At 46.7% G+C, this 18,813-nt stretch overlaps 1 protein-coding gene across 1 annotated transcript in view; it reads right to left on the bottom strand.

The window, feature by feature from the left end:
- Positions 1-1,103: 1,103 nt before the first annotated feature.
- TMEM38A (transmembrane protein 38A) overlaps positions 1,104-18,813 on the bottom strand; it is a 24,078-nt gene continuing 6,368 nt past the window's right edge. The window contains exons 3-7 of the mRNA XM_008577575.1: positions 8,869-9,025; positions 8,440-8,624; positions 5,996-6,083; positions 3,913-4,030; positions 1,104-2,667 (exon numbers count right to left, since the gene is read on the bottom strand). Coding sequence (XP_008575797.1) covers positions 2,440-2,667; positions 3,913-4,030; positions 5,996-6,083; positions 8,440-8,624; positions 8,869-9,025 — 776 coding nt within the window. The 3' untranslated portion in view covers positions 1,104-2,439. The remainder of the gene's footprint in view (positions 2,668-3,912; positions 4,031-5,995; positions 6,084-8,439; positions 8,625-8,868; positions 9,026-18,813) is intronic.

Below are 18,813 nucleotides of genomic sequence, written 5' to 3'. Positions count from 1 at the left end.
GTGCTGACCACACCGTGCCGAGGGTAGCGATCCCCTTACCGGTCGGGGAAAAAAACAAACAAATTAACAAAAAAACAGTTAATTTAAGGGGCTGGCCCGTGGCTCACTCAGGAGAGTGCGGTGCTGACGGTGCCAAGGCCACGGGTTCGGATCCCATATAGGGATGGCCGGTTGCTCATTGGGAGAGCGTGGTGCTGACAACACCAAGTCAAGGGTTAGGATCCCCTTACTGGTCATCTTTAAAAAAAAAAAAAAACAAAAAACAAATAAAGCTGCAGTGAACCTTCATGTATGGATCTTCGTGTGGACATATCTTGGGCAAATACCTAGGAGTAGAATGGCTGGGCGTATGTTTAACTTAAGACACTGCCAAATTCTGGATGCTTCTCAGGAGAGAAAGAAAGAAAGAAACTTGCCAAACTATTCCAAAGTGGCTGCACCATTTTACATCCCCACCAAGGTGTATGAGTTCCAGTTACACCACATCTTTGCCAACACTTAATATGGCCAGTCTTTTTAATTTTAGCCATTCCATTGGATGGGAAGTGATAGCCCACTATGGTTTTGATTTGCATTTCCCCAATGGCTAAGGATGTTGAGCATATTTTGCCTTCTCTATATTCTCTATGGCAAAGTGTCTGTTCAAATCCTCTGTTCATTTTTAAATTGGACAATTGCTTTCTTACTATTGAGTTTTGAGCATTCTTTATATATTCTTGATACAACCCCTTTATCAAATGTGGAATTTGCAAGGATTTTCTCCCAGTCTGTGGTTTGTCTTTCTTTCTCTTAACAGGGTCTGTGCAGGACTTTTAGCTGCGAATCTCCACTGCCCCATTCATTCTCCCAGCTACCCTTGAAGGACAGAGATATGCATCACCCTTTTTCCCAAAGAGCAAAGTCTCAGAGAAAGACAGAGCCACTAGGCCTGTTGGTTAAAGTGCAGGGATTCAAACCCAGGTCCTCTTATTCTCAAATCTCACAGATCTCACCCACTGCCACTGGAGAACAGGGGCTGCTACGAGCATTATTCCCTTGGAAATAGTATCTCTGAGGACACAGTGGGATCTGGCCAAAAGACTAAGAATGAATCAGACAAAGCATGAGGGTTCATTCACAACCGATTTATTGGCTGACTCCTCCTGCCAAGCTTTGATAGACATGCAAGAGGATGAAATTGGGGCTTACTGCCCCAGAATCCACCCAACCCCAACCCAGGCATCCCTGGAACAAGGCACTTTCCCAACAGCTGCACAACACCTGGGACCCAAACCTCACCTGAGACTGGGCATGCCCACCCCACCCACCCTCTTAGATGTCCTGCTGACCTAGGCTGAGACGAGGTGGCCGGGAGGGACCCTTCCACTATCATCCCCTTTACTCACCCTGAAGCAAGTCCCTGGCCTGCCCAGTTGCAGCACAAAGCATGGCAAAGAGCAGGCATCAGTATGTTTGTTGAATGACTGAATGAATGGCAATGAAGGACTCCAGCATGAAGGAGGCCTCATGCTTTCTGAGCCTAACTATGAGTACTTGGAGCCCCCAGACAGAGGTGGATCTTGGAACCCCCACCCAGCTGGCTGCATTTCCTTGGTTTAGGGGAAGCCTGAAGCCAAGAATCAGAACAAGCCTTTTGCACCCTCTGAATTTTCAGGCCAGCCCTAGACATGTCTACTGAGGGCCTCCTTTGTGTGGCATAACTTGTGAGGTTCTCTGATCCACAAACACAAATCATCTAAAATGCAAAGCCATTTTCAGTCATAATTTACAAGACCCTGTTCTCCCTTCCTGTGTGGTGCTTCTGAGCGCATAAGGGTTTTTTCATGTGTAGCCTTGCAACAGCCCTTCCATATGGAGGAGGACAAAGGGTCTCTACTATACAGATGGGGAACGTGAGGCTCAGAGAAGGGAGGCCACTTTCCCAGGGATGCCCAGCAGGAGGCAGAACTTTCTGGGCATGGGAGAAGTTCTAGCCACTGAGGTGCCTGGGCAAGAGGAGACTTCAAAATCACAGCATAAGTCTCTCAGTAGGTACTTAGGAAATGTCCATCAAATGAATGAGTCTCAACATGGCTTGAAATTCTTTTGGAGTCAAGACACAATTTTAAAGAAGAAAAAAATAGAACCAAGAATATAGCTGCCAGGATTTTCTGGCTGAAGCCGTTGCTAGGATTCTGTGTGTTACCCCCTCCCAAAAGCTGTGATTCTACAAGGGCCTGGCAGAGAGGGGGGGACTCTCCATTCCTCCCAAAGTCCTTTACCCGCATATCTCATTGAACCCCCACATCAGCCCTGGAGGTTGGGCTGATGGCCCCAATTTGCTGATGGGGAAGTCAAGGCCCAGAGAGGGGAGATCTGATCCCAGGACACCCCCCAGCTCTGAGGGTCTTGGGTCTGGATCCTCTCCCCAGTGCCCCTCAGGGCCCCTGGGCCACCCCCCTAATCTGCCTTCTTGGTCTTCTTCTTCCTGGAGCCCTCACTCAGCTCCTCCTTGGACTTGGTGGGCAGGGCTGAGTGCTGGGTGCCTGGCCCACTGCCACCGTGGGACCCGCCGTGGTTGTTATGGTGATGGTTACTTCCCCAGGCCGTCCCAAACAGCACAGGGCAGATGTACCCCTCCAGGACATCAAATGGGGAGCTATGGGAGTGAGTGGCTGTCAGGAACACCTGAGGTGGGGTGACGGGGGGCACAGCAAGAGAACAGGAGAGAGATCGAGGCAGAAAGCAAAGCAGGAGAGGGAGGAGGAGAACAGGGGAGAGAAGGTCAGTGAGGTCCGGATTGGAGGTAGCCCAGCCCCAGCACTCTGGCTGCATGCACCCCCAGGACAGTGAACAACCATCCCAGGATGCGGGACTTCTGGTGCTAAAGCCTGGATAGCCCCAGGACAACCGGGATTGTTGGTCACCCATCCCCCATGAGTCCCCAGAACACCTGGGCCTAGAGAGGAGCTATGCTCGGTGCTATGGTCTAAATGTTTGCATCTCCCCAAGATTTGTCCATTGAAACCTAACCCCAAATGTGATGGTATCAGGGCATGGGGCTTTTGGGAGGTGATTAGGTCATGAGGGTGCAGCCCTTATGATTGGGATTGGTGCCTTATAGAGAGAGACCCGAGAGCTAGGTAGTCCCTTCCACCATGTGAGGACATCAGCCATCAGTGACTGAGAAGAGGGCCATCACCAGAACCCAACCTTGCTGGCACCCTGACCTTGGACTTCCCAGCCTCCAGAACTGTGAACAATAAATTTCTGTTGCTTATAAGCCACCCAATCTATGGTATTTTGTTATAGCAGTTCAAACAGACTAAGACACCTGACCTGGGGTCACCCTGCAAACAAGACATGAAGGGAGCCAGCCTTCTGCTCCCTTCTGCCCTGATGCAGGGACACTCAAGCTCACTCCCTTCTGACAGTCCTATAATCCCCTCCCAGGGAAGACACAGCCTTGAGCTGGGGCCCTGCATGCCAAGGAGAGCCAGCGGCAGAACTCCCCACCTTTGTGGGACGGAGGAGAGCACAGCCCATGAAGGCACTTCCAAGGTGGGGTGATCCCAGCTCAAGGCCTGACGGTCAGACCAGCCCCATTCCTGGTCCAGCCTGAGCCCCTGGCTACCTGATGATGACTTCCAGCTTCTTGTTCCTCTGGTCTCCACTCCCGAGGCACCAGGCCCATCTCAACCTTTGCTCAGGCTAAGCCTGCTGTCCAGAAAGCCTGTTCCCCTCACCCCTGTCCCCACCTGCTGGACTCTACCTTCTAAAGATCCTCATCCCACGGACCTACTGGAAAGCTCCCCCTGGTCTCTGGGCTGTCCTGTTCTGGATAGATAAACCAGGAGTGTCCACATTCCCTGCCCCAGCCCAGGAGGTACAGGGTGGCCAAGGTAGGAAGGCTACAGGCAGAGAAAAGCTTACCTTACAGGATACCATAAACATGGTGAAGATGAAGATGAGGCTGGCTTTGGACACTGGGAGCCAGCGGGTCTGCTGGAGGGTGAAGAGAATGGCTCCATACAGGCTGGCCTTGGTGGGGCTGCAGGGAGTAGCTGACATTACCAGGAGGCACCTGCATGGCCAGGTCTCTGTACCTCTGGCCACACACCCCACTGCCCTATCCCCAACCCCTATTCCAGCTTCTCATTGTGAGGTGGGAAGATGCATGGTGGTGTGGATGAGGTAGCATCTCCCTGTGCAGTGACAGGTTAACCCAGCTCAAAGAAAGGTCTGGCCTTTGCCCAGCTTCTGGGAGGTGCCCTCTAATCCCTTGGGATGTCCTGCCTGACAAGAGTGTCTTTGTATGCCTAGGGACCTTAGGTCACACCAAGTGGTAACAATGTGATTTATGGTGGAGATCTTCAGCCACATGGCATTGGCTTGACTTCTGGAGACTAGGATCAGCCACGCAGCCATGTCTATGTGATTGAGCCCTAATAAAAACTCTGGACACCAAGGTTCAGGAAGTTTCCCTGGTTGGCAGTACACCATGCATGTTGTCACACATCGTTGCTGGGAAAATTAAGCACTGTCCATGAGACTCTGCTGGCAGAAGACAACTGGAAGCTCATGCCATGTCTCTCCTGGACTGTGCTCCATGCATCTTTTACGTCTGCTGATTTTAATCTGTACCCTTTCATTGTAATAAATGGTGACCCCAAATACAACAGCTTTGCTGATTTCTGTAAGTCCTTGTAGTAAATTATTGGACCTAAGGGTGATTCTGGGGATCCCCCAAACAGTTCACTTCCCAAGCAAGTTTGATTAGAAAGCACAGAGTTTTCCCTCACTTTCCTTTTTTCCCTTGCAGAGTAGGATTACAATATCTTAACTTGTCACAGAAGACAGACCTGTGACTTCTGTTTTTGATGTCTGTTACTCATTGCACATACTTAATGATGAAAATTCTATCTATTATTTCCAAGGACTCACCAGGTACCAGGACCAGGTGGTTTACATCTGTGATTCCATGGAAACCTCATTCTCAGCTGATGAGGTGGAAATACAGTCCGAGACAGGGAGGCACTTGTGCACTTAATAGCTAGCTACATAATGGTGTTTGGCCCCCATTTCCTCATTCATGAACTGAGGGTGGGAAGAGGCTTCTCATGGGGATGAAATGAGATAATGCTATGTTTTCCAAAGTGGGAAATGGGAGGTGATTTTCAATGGCATATGAGCGAGGCTTTTAATTTTATATTTTCGTGACTGTAGCTTGGAGGAAAATTTAACTACAGTCATGTGCTGCACAACAACACTTTGATCAATGATGGACCACATGTATGACAGTGGCCCTGTAAGATTACAATGGAGCTGAAAAAATCCTACCACCTAATAATGTCATAGTCACCATCATTGAAGCCCAACACATTACTCATGTAGGAGCAGTAGGATATACCATATAGCCTGGGTGTGCAATAGGCTATACTGTCTAGGTTTGTGTAAGTACACTCTGTGATGTTTGCACAACAATGAATGATGTTTGTCTAACAATGCATTGCTCAGAACGTATCTCCATTGTTAAGCAACACTTGACTGTAGCCCAACCTGTAAAGACTTTTAAAACATATTAGGCTAAATGCAGTGTGGGATCCTGCATTGGGTCTTGGATCTGCAATCTAGCCTAGCTGCACTCCCCATCCACACTGCATACCCCACACTCTGTATCCCATGTTCCCCACCCACACTCTGTACTCTGACCTTGCAGACCAGGCAACATTGCTGTTCTTTTCTGACTTGGCATAGGTGCTGACCTCTGTCCAGAGGCCCATTTCACTTGTTAAAACCCAAACCAGGTGTCACCTCTTCCCTGCAGCTATGCCTGCCCCTGACTCCCAAGCAGAGCCATGGCTCCCTCTCTGGGTTTCCCCAGCCATAGCCTCTGGAAGCTTCTGAAAGGCAGTTAGGGGCAGAGGCCTCTCCAAGTTACTGGCACTGTCCAACCCAGGGTCAGGCACCTGTACATAAAGGAAGGACAGAGGGAGTGGGCAGGTGAGATACTCACAAGGACATGTGCAGGATCTCATTGGTCTCTGGCTTCCAGACTCCTCGGAGCAGCTGCTCAAAGTTGGACATGAGGGCAACGCCAGAGCCTATGGGAAAGGGCACTTCTGAACAAGCCCACCACCCCCAGTCTCCCTTTCTTCTTTGCTGAATTCCTAAGGAAGCAGCCTCTCTGCTCCTGGAGTCTCCTCTAGAGGGACATTGAGCCTGGTGTGTATGATCATTAGTTGCATGCAGATAGGGAACCTGAGGCTCAGAGAGGACAGAGCCTTGCTGAGGGTGCCATGGCACATTTGGGGAGAAACCAGCATGAAGGAATCACAGTCAGGTCTCCACCTGCAAGGCGGGTCTTAAGCCTGGGGTTGTCTGCCCTGATGCCCCCAGTCCAGAACCCTGAGATGTACATGAGGCTCCAGAATACTCCCCAGCCCCAGCCTCTCTCCTCCTCGAGGCTCTGAGTTCTCAATCTTTCTCAAGCCACCTGCTCTCTGGGAGACATGCCATACCCTTGGAGAATTTGTTCAGTAGTACAGGCTTCCTGGAGAGAGAATAAGGAAACCCATGTGGAGACATAATGGTTAAGTTTGTTAGAATCTTCCCATTTATTCCAAATGTATTGGCTAAAGAGGCTTGGACACCCACTCCAGGAACAGCTGTGCCAACTGGGTGCTTGGTATGTACCACTGGACCAGGGGTTCTCATCTGGAGAATTGCCTCTAAGGAGACATTTGGCAATGTCTAGAGATACTCTTAGCTGTCACAACAGGAGAGAGAGTGTTATTGTCATCTAGTGGGTAGAGGCCAGGCATGTGGTTCAACACCCTAACAAGGCAAAGAATGCTCCTGCAGCAAGGAATGATACAGTTCCAAATGTCAATGGTGGCTCACTGAGCACTGTGGTTCAGTGGAGGGTGATCCTAGGCTCTGGAACATTGGGGGTACCCTCTTTTGGTGGACAGGAAGCAGGGAAGAGATGTCCAGTATTTTTTAGCACTTGCTTAGGCCTACTTTCCCTGCCTCATTGTTACTCCTTAGTCCACTTCTCCAACTGTTAATGCTAAATTGTCTTTCTCCCTTTGCTTCTGTCAGTTTTAGCTTTATGGATTTTGGTGCTCTGTTTTTAGGTGCATATATGTTTATAATTGTTGTATCTTCCTGGTGGATTGACCCTTTTACCATTATAAAATGTCCCTCTTTATTTCTGGTAACATTTTTTGTTTAAGTCTATCTTGGTCTGCCTCTTAGTATAGATGGAGGGAAAATAAAAAGGAGGACTTCAAAATTGTTAAGAGCATGGACACTAAATTCAGAGGGCCTGGAGTCAAGTCCAGATGTACCCCTCAGTTGTGTTTCCTTGGGCAAGTAATCATTTACCTTGTCAGAAAAAGGGGGTGATGCTAGATCTCTCCTAAAGGGGAGTCCTAAGGATTGAATGAGATAAGATGCACAAAGGCCTGAACTGAGATAAGACACACAAAGGCCTCAACTCAAAACCTCCTGTGAGTCAGGAATCTTCACCTAGAGTCCATGAGGCCAGACAGGAAACAGAATTACATCTGCATTTTCATATCCCTCTCACTGAATCCTAGCTTTTCCTCCCATCTTGAAGGGAAGCAATAACATCAGCAGGATTGTCAAGGTTGTCACTGTCACCAACAGAATACATGTATTTTTTTTCTTTTCACATTCCAGTTGTAGATACTTTCACAATACTATTTGTGCTCAACACCACTTCAACAGTCCAACAGTTACTAGGAGCTAGTGGAAAGTCTGCTATTTAACACACTAATAAAGAAGCATGAAATTACTACATTACATTAAAAAAAATTTTGGTAACTGTATTTTAAAAATAAAACACTATCCTATGTGTTTTATTTCATGCACTTAAAAACATTAAATGGCCTGTAGGCTTCACTGGGCTGACGAAAGGGCCATGGTCCACAAAGCTTAAGAACCCCTGAAGTTAGAGATCTAGAGAAGAGGTGCTCAACTGGAGTGATTTTGCTCTCCAGGAGCCATTTGGCAATGTCTGGAGACATTTTTGATTGTCACAGCTGGGGACAATGGTGCTACTGGCATCTAGTGGGTTCAGGCCAGGAATGCTGCTTAACATCCAACAGTGCACATGGCAGCCCCCATCTCAAAGAATGATCCAGCCCCAATGTCAGAAGTGCCACAACTGAGAAACAGTGCTCTAGGGACACTGGCTTTTGTTGTTGTCATAATTGTCTTATTTACCTTTGACAGTTACATTTCCAGAAGAATTGTCCCACTTACTCTAAGGTACCAGCTAATGTGGAGGTATGGACACCCACTCCTATCTTCACATCCCTTATAGTCTGTAGCAATGGCTGTGCCAACTGGGATGCCTGAGATGTACCAAAAGACAATCAGGTTCTCTCAACTGAGGTGATTCGTCATTGTCATTGTCATTGTCCTGTTTACCTTTGACCCACCCAGTGGCAATCATGACGAACCACCCATGGTGGTAGTGGTGATGTGCATGATGGATGCCCACTGCAATCTTGCGGACCCTCACCACCTCCTTCATGGCCACAAAGATGAGTTTCACAGGCAGGAAGCAGATGCACTTGTAGAAAAGGTCCAGGGGACAGAAGAAAATCAAGTACCTTTGGGAAAGAGAAGGCTGAGAGTTGGGAGGAGGGGAAGACTGAAGGGGTCTGGAGATGTGAGGTTGTGTCCAGACCCCCCTAACCTATGTGCCAGACTCAGGACAGAGTTGGGTATGAAGGGCCATGTATCAGGGCCACCATGGTGGTTGTGCTGGTATGGTCCTAGTTCCTCCAACCTCCCACCTCCCACCTCCCCAGTGGCCTTGTAGTCCCTGCCACCCCCACATTGGGCACTGCTTACCAGACAGCTGATGCCAGCAGGATGCTGGAATTGTTGCCGAAGAAGTCAATCAGGGGCTCTCCTAGCAGCAGGTCCGCTAGGATGTAGCTCCCAAAGCAGTGCAGCATGGCACACAGCCAGGATGCCATGGGGTGGCGCCGGGACAGCTCGACTGCTCCTGGGAGGCACGGGAGTATCCCCCACCATCACAGGGTGCCAAGGGTGCACTTTGTCCCCATGCACTCCCATCAGTCCCTCCTGATTGAGCTGCCCTCATCAGAGGACCCACTCAATGCTGCCCAGTTTGTGAATTTCAGAGGAAGAACCGAGGCTCAGAGAGGTGGCGCACATGCCTGAGGGTGCACAGAGAAAATGCAGAGCTGATTGGGTTCTTTCCTCCGTGCTCAGAGTGGTGGCCATAACGATGATGCCAGCTCACATTTAGCAAGCACTCCTAGGTCTCAGACACTGGCAAAGCATGTATAGGAAGGACTCGTTAAATTCTCAAGACAGCCCCAGCTAAATGATGACTCATTGTCTTAGGAGTCTTCTTATTGCCATGAGACTGAGGTTGGGGAGACGGGTCAACCTGTAGCCAGCAACGCTTTGAAGCTGCTACTTGCAGCTCGGATGATACCCAAGGTCCCTGTGAGTTTATGCTGGTATTCTTATGCTCTCTACCTTTTTTATTTTGGGGGGGCTGGCCAGTACAGAGGTGAACCTTGGACCTGGGAGTCATCAGCACCATGCTCTAACCAACTGAGTTAACCAGCCAGCACCCCCCTCTGTCTTTTTTATTTTTATTCTTTTTTTTTTTTTCCGTTTTGTCTTTTTTTCATGACCAGTAATGGGATCGCAACCCTCGGTGTCGCGCCCACACCGCGCTCAACCAGTGAGCAGACCGGTCTCCATATGGGATCCGAACCCTCGGCGGGAGCACTGCCACGCTCCCAAGCAAAGCACTCTACCGAGTGCGCCACCGGGCTGGCCCTATTTTTATTCTTTTTAATGAGGTAAAAAATACATAAAAACTTACCATTTTAACCATTTTTAAGTGTCCAGTTATGTGGCATTAAATGCATTCACACTGTTGTGCAACCATGACCACCATCCATCCCCAAAACTGTTTCATGTACCCAAACTGAAACTCTGTCTGTGTTAAACATTTGCTCCCCATTTTCCCTCCCCCAGCCCCTGGCACCCACCATCCTACTTTGTGTCTCTATGAATGTGACAACTCTAGGCATCTTGGATAAGTGGAATCACACAGTATTGGTTTTATGACTGGCTTATTTCACTTAGCATAATGTCCTCAAGGTTCACCCTGTTGTAGCATGTATCAGGACTTCGTTTCTTTTTTTAAACAGAGTGTAGTTTATTTATACAATGGAATACAGCAAGAAAAATAAATGAACGACAGCCGCACACAACATAGACCAGTCTCAGAAACTTAAAGGTACAAGCTGTAAAAGGATACTTAAAATATGATTCAATGTACATAAAGACAAAATAAAGCTACTGTATATTGTTTAGAGATGTTTATGGATTGTTTAAGGATCACTAAAGAGGGAGGTGTTTGGGGAGAAGCATGCAGGAGACTTCTAAGATATTGGCATTGTTTTTTTCTTCATCTGGGTAGAGGTTTCACAGGTATTCTTTGCTCAAGGGTGTGGGGCTGGCTGGCGGTGGCTGCAGACTGTGGGATGGGTTCAGGTCTGCTCCATGTGTCTCTCTGTTCTCCCTGAACCTGCAGCTACCTGGGAATGTTGGTTCTGGAGGCTGGGAAGTCCTCAGTCCAGGGAACACATCTTGGTGGGTCCCGTGGAAATGGAGGGTATCACATGGCAAGAGAATCCACTTCTTTTTAAGACTGAATAATACTCCACCGTACGGATCTACCATATTGCTTCTGCCCATTCATCCATCAGTGGACACCTGGGTTACTTCCACATTTCAGCTGTGTGTGAATAACGCTGCTACAGACATAGGTGTACAAATATCTATTCAAGTCTCTGCTTTCCATTCATTTGGTTATATAACCAGAAGTTGAATTGCTGGATCGTGAGGTAATTTTATCTTTAACTTTTTGAGGAACTGCCATACTGTTTTCCATAGCAGCTGCTCCATTTTATGTCCCCACCAGCAGTGCACAAAGGCTCCAATTTCTCCACATCCCTACCAGCACTCATTTTCTGTTTTTTAGTAACAGCCATCCTAGTGGGTATGAAGTGGTATCTTATTATGGTTTTGGTTTGCATTTCCCTAATGGTTAGTGATGTCGAGCATCTCTTCTGTGTTTATTCATCACTTGTCTATCTTCTTTGGAGAAATGTCTGCCCAAGCCCATTTTTTTAAAAATTGGGTTGTTTTTGCTCTAGAGTTGTTTCCCCTTCTTCTTATGGAGAATATTCCTTTGCTGTGAAAAGAGCTTTGCTTGGACCCAGGTGGATTGGCAGAGCAGAAAGGAAAAGGCATAAGTATCTATCTGGGGTAGTGCCACCGAGTCAGAGGAAGGCACCAGGTATTGGTACCAACAGGGAAATCACAAGGCATACACAGGTAGGGGAGTCATTGAAGGCAGAATTATATAAACAGGGGAACTAAGGGGGAAGCAGGTAATGACGCCATTCCACACTGGTGGCATGAAAGAAACAAGAAAGCGGGAGCGGAAATAACCAAGCACAAATGCCACCTCTTCCAGGAAGGCTTCCTTGCTTTGCTGAGTTCATCACTCCTGCCTCTGGGTTCCCAGATGGCTGCAGATTCCACCCTATTATAGGTTTGGGTATTTTATTCAATGTTAAAAGGATAACAGAAAGCAGATTAGTGGTTGTTTAGGGTGGAGGAAATTGGGGAGCAGTAGTTACAGCTAAAGGGTATGGGTTTCTTTGCAAGGTGATGGTTGCACAACTCCATATATACTAAAAACAAATGAATGGGATGCTTAAAATGGGTGAATTAGGTGAGGGTATGTGAATTCTATCACAATAAAGCTATTACAAATAAAATAAAAGGATAACAAAGAAAAATGTAACCTTTTCCGCAGTTTCTGCAATACACTAATAAATAATACTAAATCGACTCTTCTTACAAACTCAAGGCAGCAAAATACAAAAGAATGGCCTCGCTTAGCTAACAGAAATACAAAGCTCATCCCTAGAAAAGATGGCTCAAGGGAGAGTGTGGTGCTGATAACACCAAGGCCATGGGTTCGGATCCCTATATAGGAATGGCCGGTTAGCTCACTTAGGAGAGCGTGGTGCTGACAACACCAAGTCAAGGGTTAAGATCCCCTTACCGGTCATCTTTAAAAATAATTAATTAATTAATTAATTAAATAAAAAAAATTTAAAAGATGGCTCAGTGCATCAGTCTCCAACTTGGCTGCACATTGGCATTTATTACCTGGGGACTTTACAAACACCTGATGCCTGGGCCCCATCCCAGAACATCTCAATTGGTAGGTGTGGGGTGTGGCTGGGCTTGTGGATTTTAAAAAATGCTCCCAGATGATTCTTACATGCTGTAAAGTTGAGCATCACTCACAGTAAGAGGAATGAGCTTGCTGGTGTCCAGAAGTCCTGTAGCCTGATAACCCAAGATCTTCCTCTCTATGTCGAGGAGGATGGCTCTCAAGGGCAATGGTTTTCAAACTGTGTTCCTGGGAACCCTGAAGGTTTTTTTTTTTTTTTTTTTAAAGATGACCGGTAAGGGGATCTCAACCCTTGGCTTGGTGTTGTCAACACCATGCTCAGCTAGTGAGCCAACTGGCCATCCCTATATAGGATCCGAACCTGTGGCCTTGGTGTTATCAGCACCACACTCTCCCGAGTGAGCCACGGGCCGGCCTAACCCTGAAGGTTTGTAGGGGTAAAGGAGAGACCAAGTGGGAATGTTCTGGGTCCTCTGCCCCATTTCAACCAGAACACACCTGCATTTACTGCTTCATCTCAGTTTGACACAAAAGTTTGTTTGAAAAAGGGGCTCTGATGTTCAGACAGATACCTGTCTGCACAGCAGCTTTATTTATAAACAAACCTTCAACAGATGAATGAATAAACAAACTGTGGTCCCACCACACCGTGGAAAACTGCATGGCAACGAACAAAAAGGAACTAGTGATACAAGCAGCAATCTGGATGGATCTCGAAGGCATTGTGCTGAGGGAAAACCTCCAATCTCAGAAAGTTACATGCTGTACAATGCAATTTACACTCTCTTAAATGTACATGGAAGTTACATCCTGCATGATGCAATTTATACACTGTCACCTGTACATGAAAGTTGCATTTGTATGATGCAATTTACACACTGTTACTTGTACATGAAAGTAACATGCTGTATGAAGCCATAACACTCTCCAATTGACAAAATCATAATGACGAGTGACAGAAAACAGATTGGTGGTTGCCAGGAGTTAGGTTTGGGGGAGGGTCTAACTTTATAGTCAGGGCAATATGAGGGCCATTCTTTGGGGTGCTGGAAACATTCTGTATCCTAATTGTGCTAAGGTTACTCAAAACTAAATGTACTAAAATTACATTGAACTATGTTTTAAAAAATGCATGTAAAAGCTGCTGAATAAAGTCTGTAGTTGAGTCAACGGTATTACACTGAAGCCAATTTCCTGGTTTTAATAATGAGCTATAGCTTTGTAGGATGTTGTCATTGGGGGAAGCTGGGTGAAAGGTACTTGCAAACTCTCTGCACCATATTTGCAACCTCTTATGAATCATAAACTCTTTCAAAATAAAAAGTATTAAAAAAAAAATCCCACATTTTGGGGTCTGGCTGGTTAGCTCAGTTCATTAGAGCATGGTGCTGATAATACCAAGATCCAGGGTTTGATCCCTGGACGGGCCAGCTGCCAAAAAAAAAAAAAAAAAAAAAAAAAAAATCGACATTAAAAAGAGGAGGGCGCCCTCTAGTTCTTAAAAAATAAGTTCATGAAAACACAACATTATAGGTACAGGATTAATGTCTATTAATCAAATTCTCACACCTCATACTACCCATTTAAAGTTTTTATGATCTTTATCAATGTAATTAGGTTCTATCTTTATGCTGATATTTTCATAATCTAATGCCCCACCCCAGAGTCGGAACCTGGGCGTCCCCTGGTGTGACCGTTTGACGCTTATTTCTTCATATTGATTTCCTCCTCCCTGCCTCGTTTCATTTTGCAGAAAATGATTTCAGAGTCAGGTTCTAAGGCGCAGCTACTCAGCTCTTAGTACCAGAGCTAATACCAGCGATGCCCCTTAAACAGCTTACTCCAACAAAATGAAAACTCCAGTCACTGCAGGCATGAGATAACGAGGTTACAGTACGTGATCTCTTATTCACCAAATCAAAAAGACTCATCAAAATAAATAATTAGTTCAGGTTTTTTTCTTTTTCTTTTCTTTTCTCAGGGGAAGGGAGTGTCATTTTCTTTCTAGAGACTGAGTGCTTCTTGTCTCTAAACTGTCACATCCGATCAGCTGGCCTCTCTTTGTCATGTACCACACGTGAAAGCCATTTACATAAATGCCTGTTGTTATTGATTGAATGTTTGCGGCCCCCTCTCCCAAACTCACATGTGGGAACCCTACTGCCCGGTGTGACAGTATTAGGAAGGAGGACCTTTGGAAGGCAATTAGGATTAGATGAGGTCATAAGAGTGAAGCCCTCATGAATGGAATGAGTACCCTTATAAAAGGGAACCCAGGGCCGGCCCGTGGCTCACTCGGGAGAGTGTGGTGCTGATAACACCAAGGCCCCGGGTTCGGATCCCATATAGGGATGGCCGGTTGGCTCACTGGCTGAGCGTGATGCTGACAACACCAAGTCGAGGGTTAAGATCCCCTTACCGGTCATCTTTTTAATAAATAAATAAAATAAAAGGGACCCCAGGGAGCTACCTTGACCTCTTTCTGCTATGTGAGGATCCAATAAGTCAGCCATATACAGACCAGAAGAGGGCCCTCAACAGAACTCGACCATGCTGGCTAGCACCCTGATCTCAAACTTCCAGCCTTCAAAACTGTGAGAAATAAATTTCTGTTATTTATAAGCCACCCAGTCTATGGCAATTGGTTACAGCAGCCAGAACAGACCAAGACACTAATATGAATTGTGTCCCACAAGTTTATGTATTAGTAGCTTGATCCCCACTGTGACTGTTAAGAAGGTGGGAAATCCTATTATGGTAATTGCAAGGTAGGGCCTTGAAGAGGTAGGTGATTGGATTGTAGGACCGTTCCCAATGAATAGATTAAAAGTGGTGGTCATGGGCGTGGTTCTGAGAGCTTTAAAAGAAGAGCACATGAGAGGTTAGTTTCTCTCTGCTCTGCCATTTTGCAATGTGATATCCTGCTATCACTGAAGTCATCACCAAAGATAGTAAGGGGGTGGGGAGTCACATAATATAGAGAACCATATAGCAGCTATTTAGAAGTGAGCTAGACCTTAGGGCCGGCCCGTGGCTCACCCTGGAGAGTGCAGTGCTGATAACACCAAGGCCACGGGTTCGGATCCCTGTAAAAGGATGGCCAGTTAGCTCAGTTGGGAGAGCGTGGTGCTGACAACACCAAGTCAAGGGTTAAGATCCCCTTACCGGTCATCTTTAAAAAAAAAAAAAAAGTGAACTAAACCTTGATCAAGGTTTCTCCACCTCAGCACTGTTGACATTTGGGGCTGGATTATTCTTTGCTGTGGGGGGCTGTGCTGTGCATTGTAGGATGTTGAGCAATGTCCTCAGCCTCCACATACTCGATGCCAGTAGCAACCCCTCCCCCGGTTGTGACAACCAAGAATATTTCCAGTTGTTGCCAAATATCCCCTGGAGACAAAATCTCTCCTGGCTGAGAACTACTGTTCTAGATACATCAACAAGGATAAATCCCATAAACTTATGGCTGAGTGAAAAGATATGTATACAAAATGACACATTTATGTATACATATTTTAAACAAACTATTCCATATGGTTCATAGATACATATACAGCAGCCAAAGTATAAATACAGGCATGGAAACAAAAAGGTCTGATTTCAAGGAGGTGGTCACACTAAGAAAAGGAAGGAGGGGGAAGGAACGGGGTTGTCTGTGTCTGTCACTCTGTTTCTTAAAAACAATAAAAACACACCTGAAGTAAATCTCTGTTTGTTTCTGTTAAGTCTGTTAAGGAGACCAGAGGGATCTGTGATATTTATTCTGTGTGTCTGAAATATTTTGTCATCAAAACTAGAAAAAGCAAGCGTCAGGGCCAGCCCATGGCTCACTTGGGAGAGTGTGGCGCTGATAACACCAAGGCCATGGGTTCGGATCCCTATATAGGGATGGCTGGTTAGCTCACTTGGGAGAGTGTGGTGCTGATAACACCAAGTCAAGGGTTAAGATCCCCTTACCGGTTAAAAAAAAAAGAAAAGAAAAGAAACAGCAAGAGTCTCCCTGTAAGTTGCCAAGCAGGAGGGACACTTTCCCGCCCCATCGCACAGGCTGATGAATGTTGGTGGGGTTCGAGCAACAGGAGGTTGGCCCTGCTGCCAGCTCACTGTCTTGGGTGGGCAGTGGAGCGCCACGCTATGCTGTCTACTAGAACCCACCAATAAGTTCTAGAAGACTCTTAAAAGTACATATTCATGAGCTGGCTGGTCAGCTCCCTTGGTTGGAGTGTAGGGCTGAGAACACCAAGGTCAAGGGTTCAGATCCCAATACTGGCCAGCCACCAAAAAAAAAAAGTACATATTCATAGTGGCATTATTCATAATTGCCAAAAGGTGGAAGGAAAGAATCCAAATACCCATCAGTGGATGAATAGATAAATAAAATGTGGTTCATCCATACAATGGAGTATTACTTAGCCATAAAAGGAATGAAGCACCGACACGTTGCAACACATACGGATGAACCTTGAAGACATGAGTGTAAGTAGCCAGACACAAAAGGCCATAGAGCATATGATTCCATTTATATGAAATGTGCAGAACAGGCAAATCCACAGAGACAGAAAGCAGATTAGTGGTTGTCTGGGGCTGGGAGTGACTGCTAATGGGTATGGGGTCTCCTTTTGGGGTGATGAAAATGTTCTGGAACTTACATATTTCATACAGGTGGAATCATGCAACATGTGCCTTTTTGTGTCTGACTTCTTTTACTTAGCTCAATATTTTCAAGGATAATATTTATTTTTGATGCTGTATAGTGTTCTACTATAGGAACAGATCACAATTTGTGTAACCATTCTCTTCTATATACTTCATTTTATATTCAAGAAACATGCCCGGGCCGGCCCGGTGGTGCACTGGAGAGTGCGCCGCTTGGGAGCATGGCGGCGCTCCCGCCGAAGGTTCGGATCCCATGTGGAGACCAGTTCCCGCTCACTGGCTGAGCGCGGTGCGGGTGCAACACCGAGGGTTGCGATCCCGTTACCGGTCAGTAAAAAAGACAAAAAGGAAAAGAAAAAGAAAAAAAAAAGAAACATGCCCAATACAAGTCGTTTTATTTATTTATTTATTTATTTATTTATTTAGTGGCTGGTTGGTATGAGGATCCGAATCCTTGACCTTGGTGTTACGACACAGCTCTCTAACCAAGCGGCTGGTTGGTATGAGGATCCGAATCCTTGACCTTGGTGTTACGACACAGCTCTCTAACCAACTGAGCTAACCGGCCAGCCACCCAATACAAGCTGTTTTGGAATAAGTAGTCAATACACTCTCCTCTCTCTTCACCACACCACCAAGTAACCACGTGGCCTTGAACAAACTCTGTTTTCTCTCTGCATCTTTTTCTCTTCATCAGGTAGGAATCCTAATCCCTTTTTTGCCTAATTCCTGACAAGGGTTGGAATGAAATTTTCCCTCGTCCAATCTTGCCCTGGAGTTATATACCCAAAGCACACCTTTTCCCTGCCCTCAACTTGTCCTAGGTCTTGACATTCACCAAGATCCTGGGGTATGAAGCAAAATGCCCTCCTCTCCTCTCCTGGGGTCTATTTAAAACGCTGCCGGCTGAGAGTTAATCCTTCTGAGCAGCTGGTGGGTCCTGCCGGGGCCAGGTCAGGTGAAGAACCTATGTTTTGCAGAAATGGATACCTCGGCATCTAATAATAACTCCCAGGGGTTGAATTCTTTCCAGGGTCTTTCTTGTGCCCTCTGGGACAATCCCAGGGACCGAGACCAGGGCATGGGGGTGGGGGCCTGCGGTTTACACGAGCAGGGCTCTGACAAGCAGATTCTGTGTTTGCGCCATGGGTGCATCCTGCTATAAAAGTCACACACCCAGGTTCTGACTCTGCCACTCACCCAGCGTGACTTTGAGCAAATGACTGCACCCCCCGCTTCAGCTTCCTCTGCTGTCCAGAAGACCAGGATGAGAGTACCTACTCTCGCTGAGTTGTAATGATGATTCAGTACAATGATGCATTTCCATCATTACACTTATCATTATCACTCCCCTCCTAGCAATCCTGGAAGAACAGGATGAGTCTCCCCATTGCCACAGATGAGAAGACTGACCCTCACGGAGGGGGACAGGCCTGTCCTGAGGATCCACGGCAAGGTGGTGGCTGAGAAACCGTACCCCTGGCTCCAAAGCCCAGGCCCTCTCTCTGTGCACTTAGTGCTTAGCAATTATGTGAGATGTAGCCCTGGAACTGACCTGAAATGGAAAATACCTGTAGGTGGACATTTCAGTGGATGGATTTTTAAAAATCAGCTCTGGGCCGGCCCGTGGCTCACTTGGTAGAGTGCGGTGCTGATAACACCAAGGCCATGGGTTTGGATCCCATATAGAGATGGCCGGTTTGCTCACTGGGTGAGCGTGGTGCTGACAACACCAAGTCAAGGGTTAAGATCCCCTTACCGGTCATCTTTTTTTTTTTTCCTTTTTTGTCTTTTTTCGTGACCGGCAACGGATCGCAACCCTCAGTGTCGGGCCCGTACTGGACCGGGACCGGCAATGGGATCGCAACCCTCGGTGT

Source organism: Galeopterus variegatus, unplaced genomic scaffold (genome assembly GCF_000696425.1).
Source record: "Galeopterus variegatus unplaced genomic scaffold, G_variegatus-3.0.2 Scaffold1543, whole genome shotgun sequence".
Taxonomy (NCBI): domain Eukaryota; kingdom Metazoa; phylum Chordata; class Mammalia; order Dermoptera; family Cynocephalidae; genus Galeopterus; species Galeopterus variegatus.
Note: the sequence above shows the minus strand (reverse complement) of the source record. Positions and strands in the feature narration are given on the sequence as shown.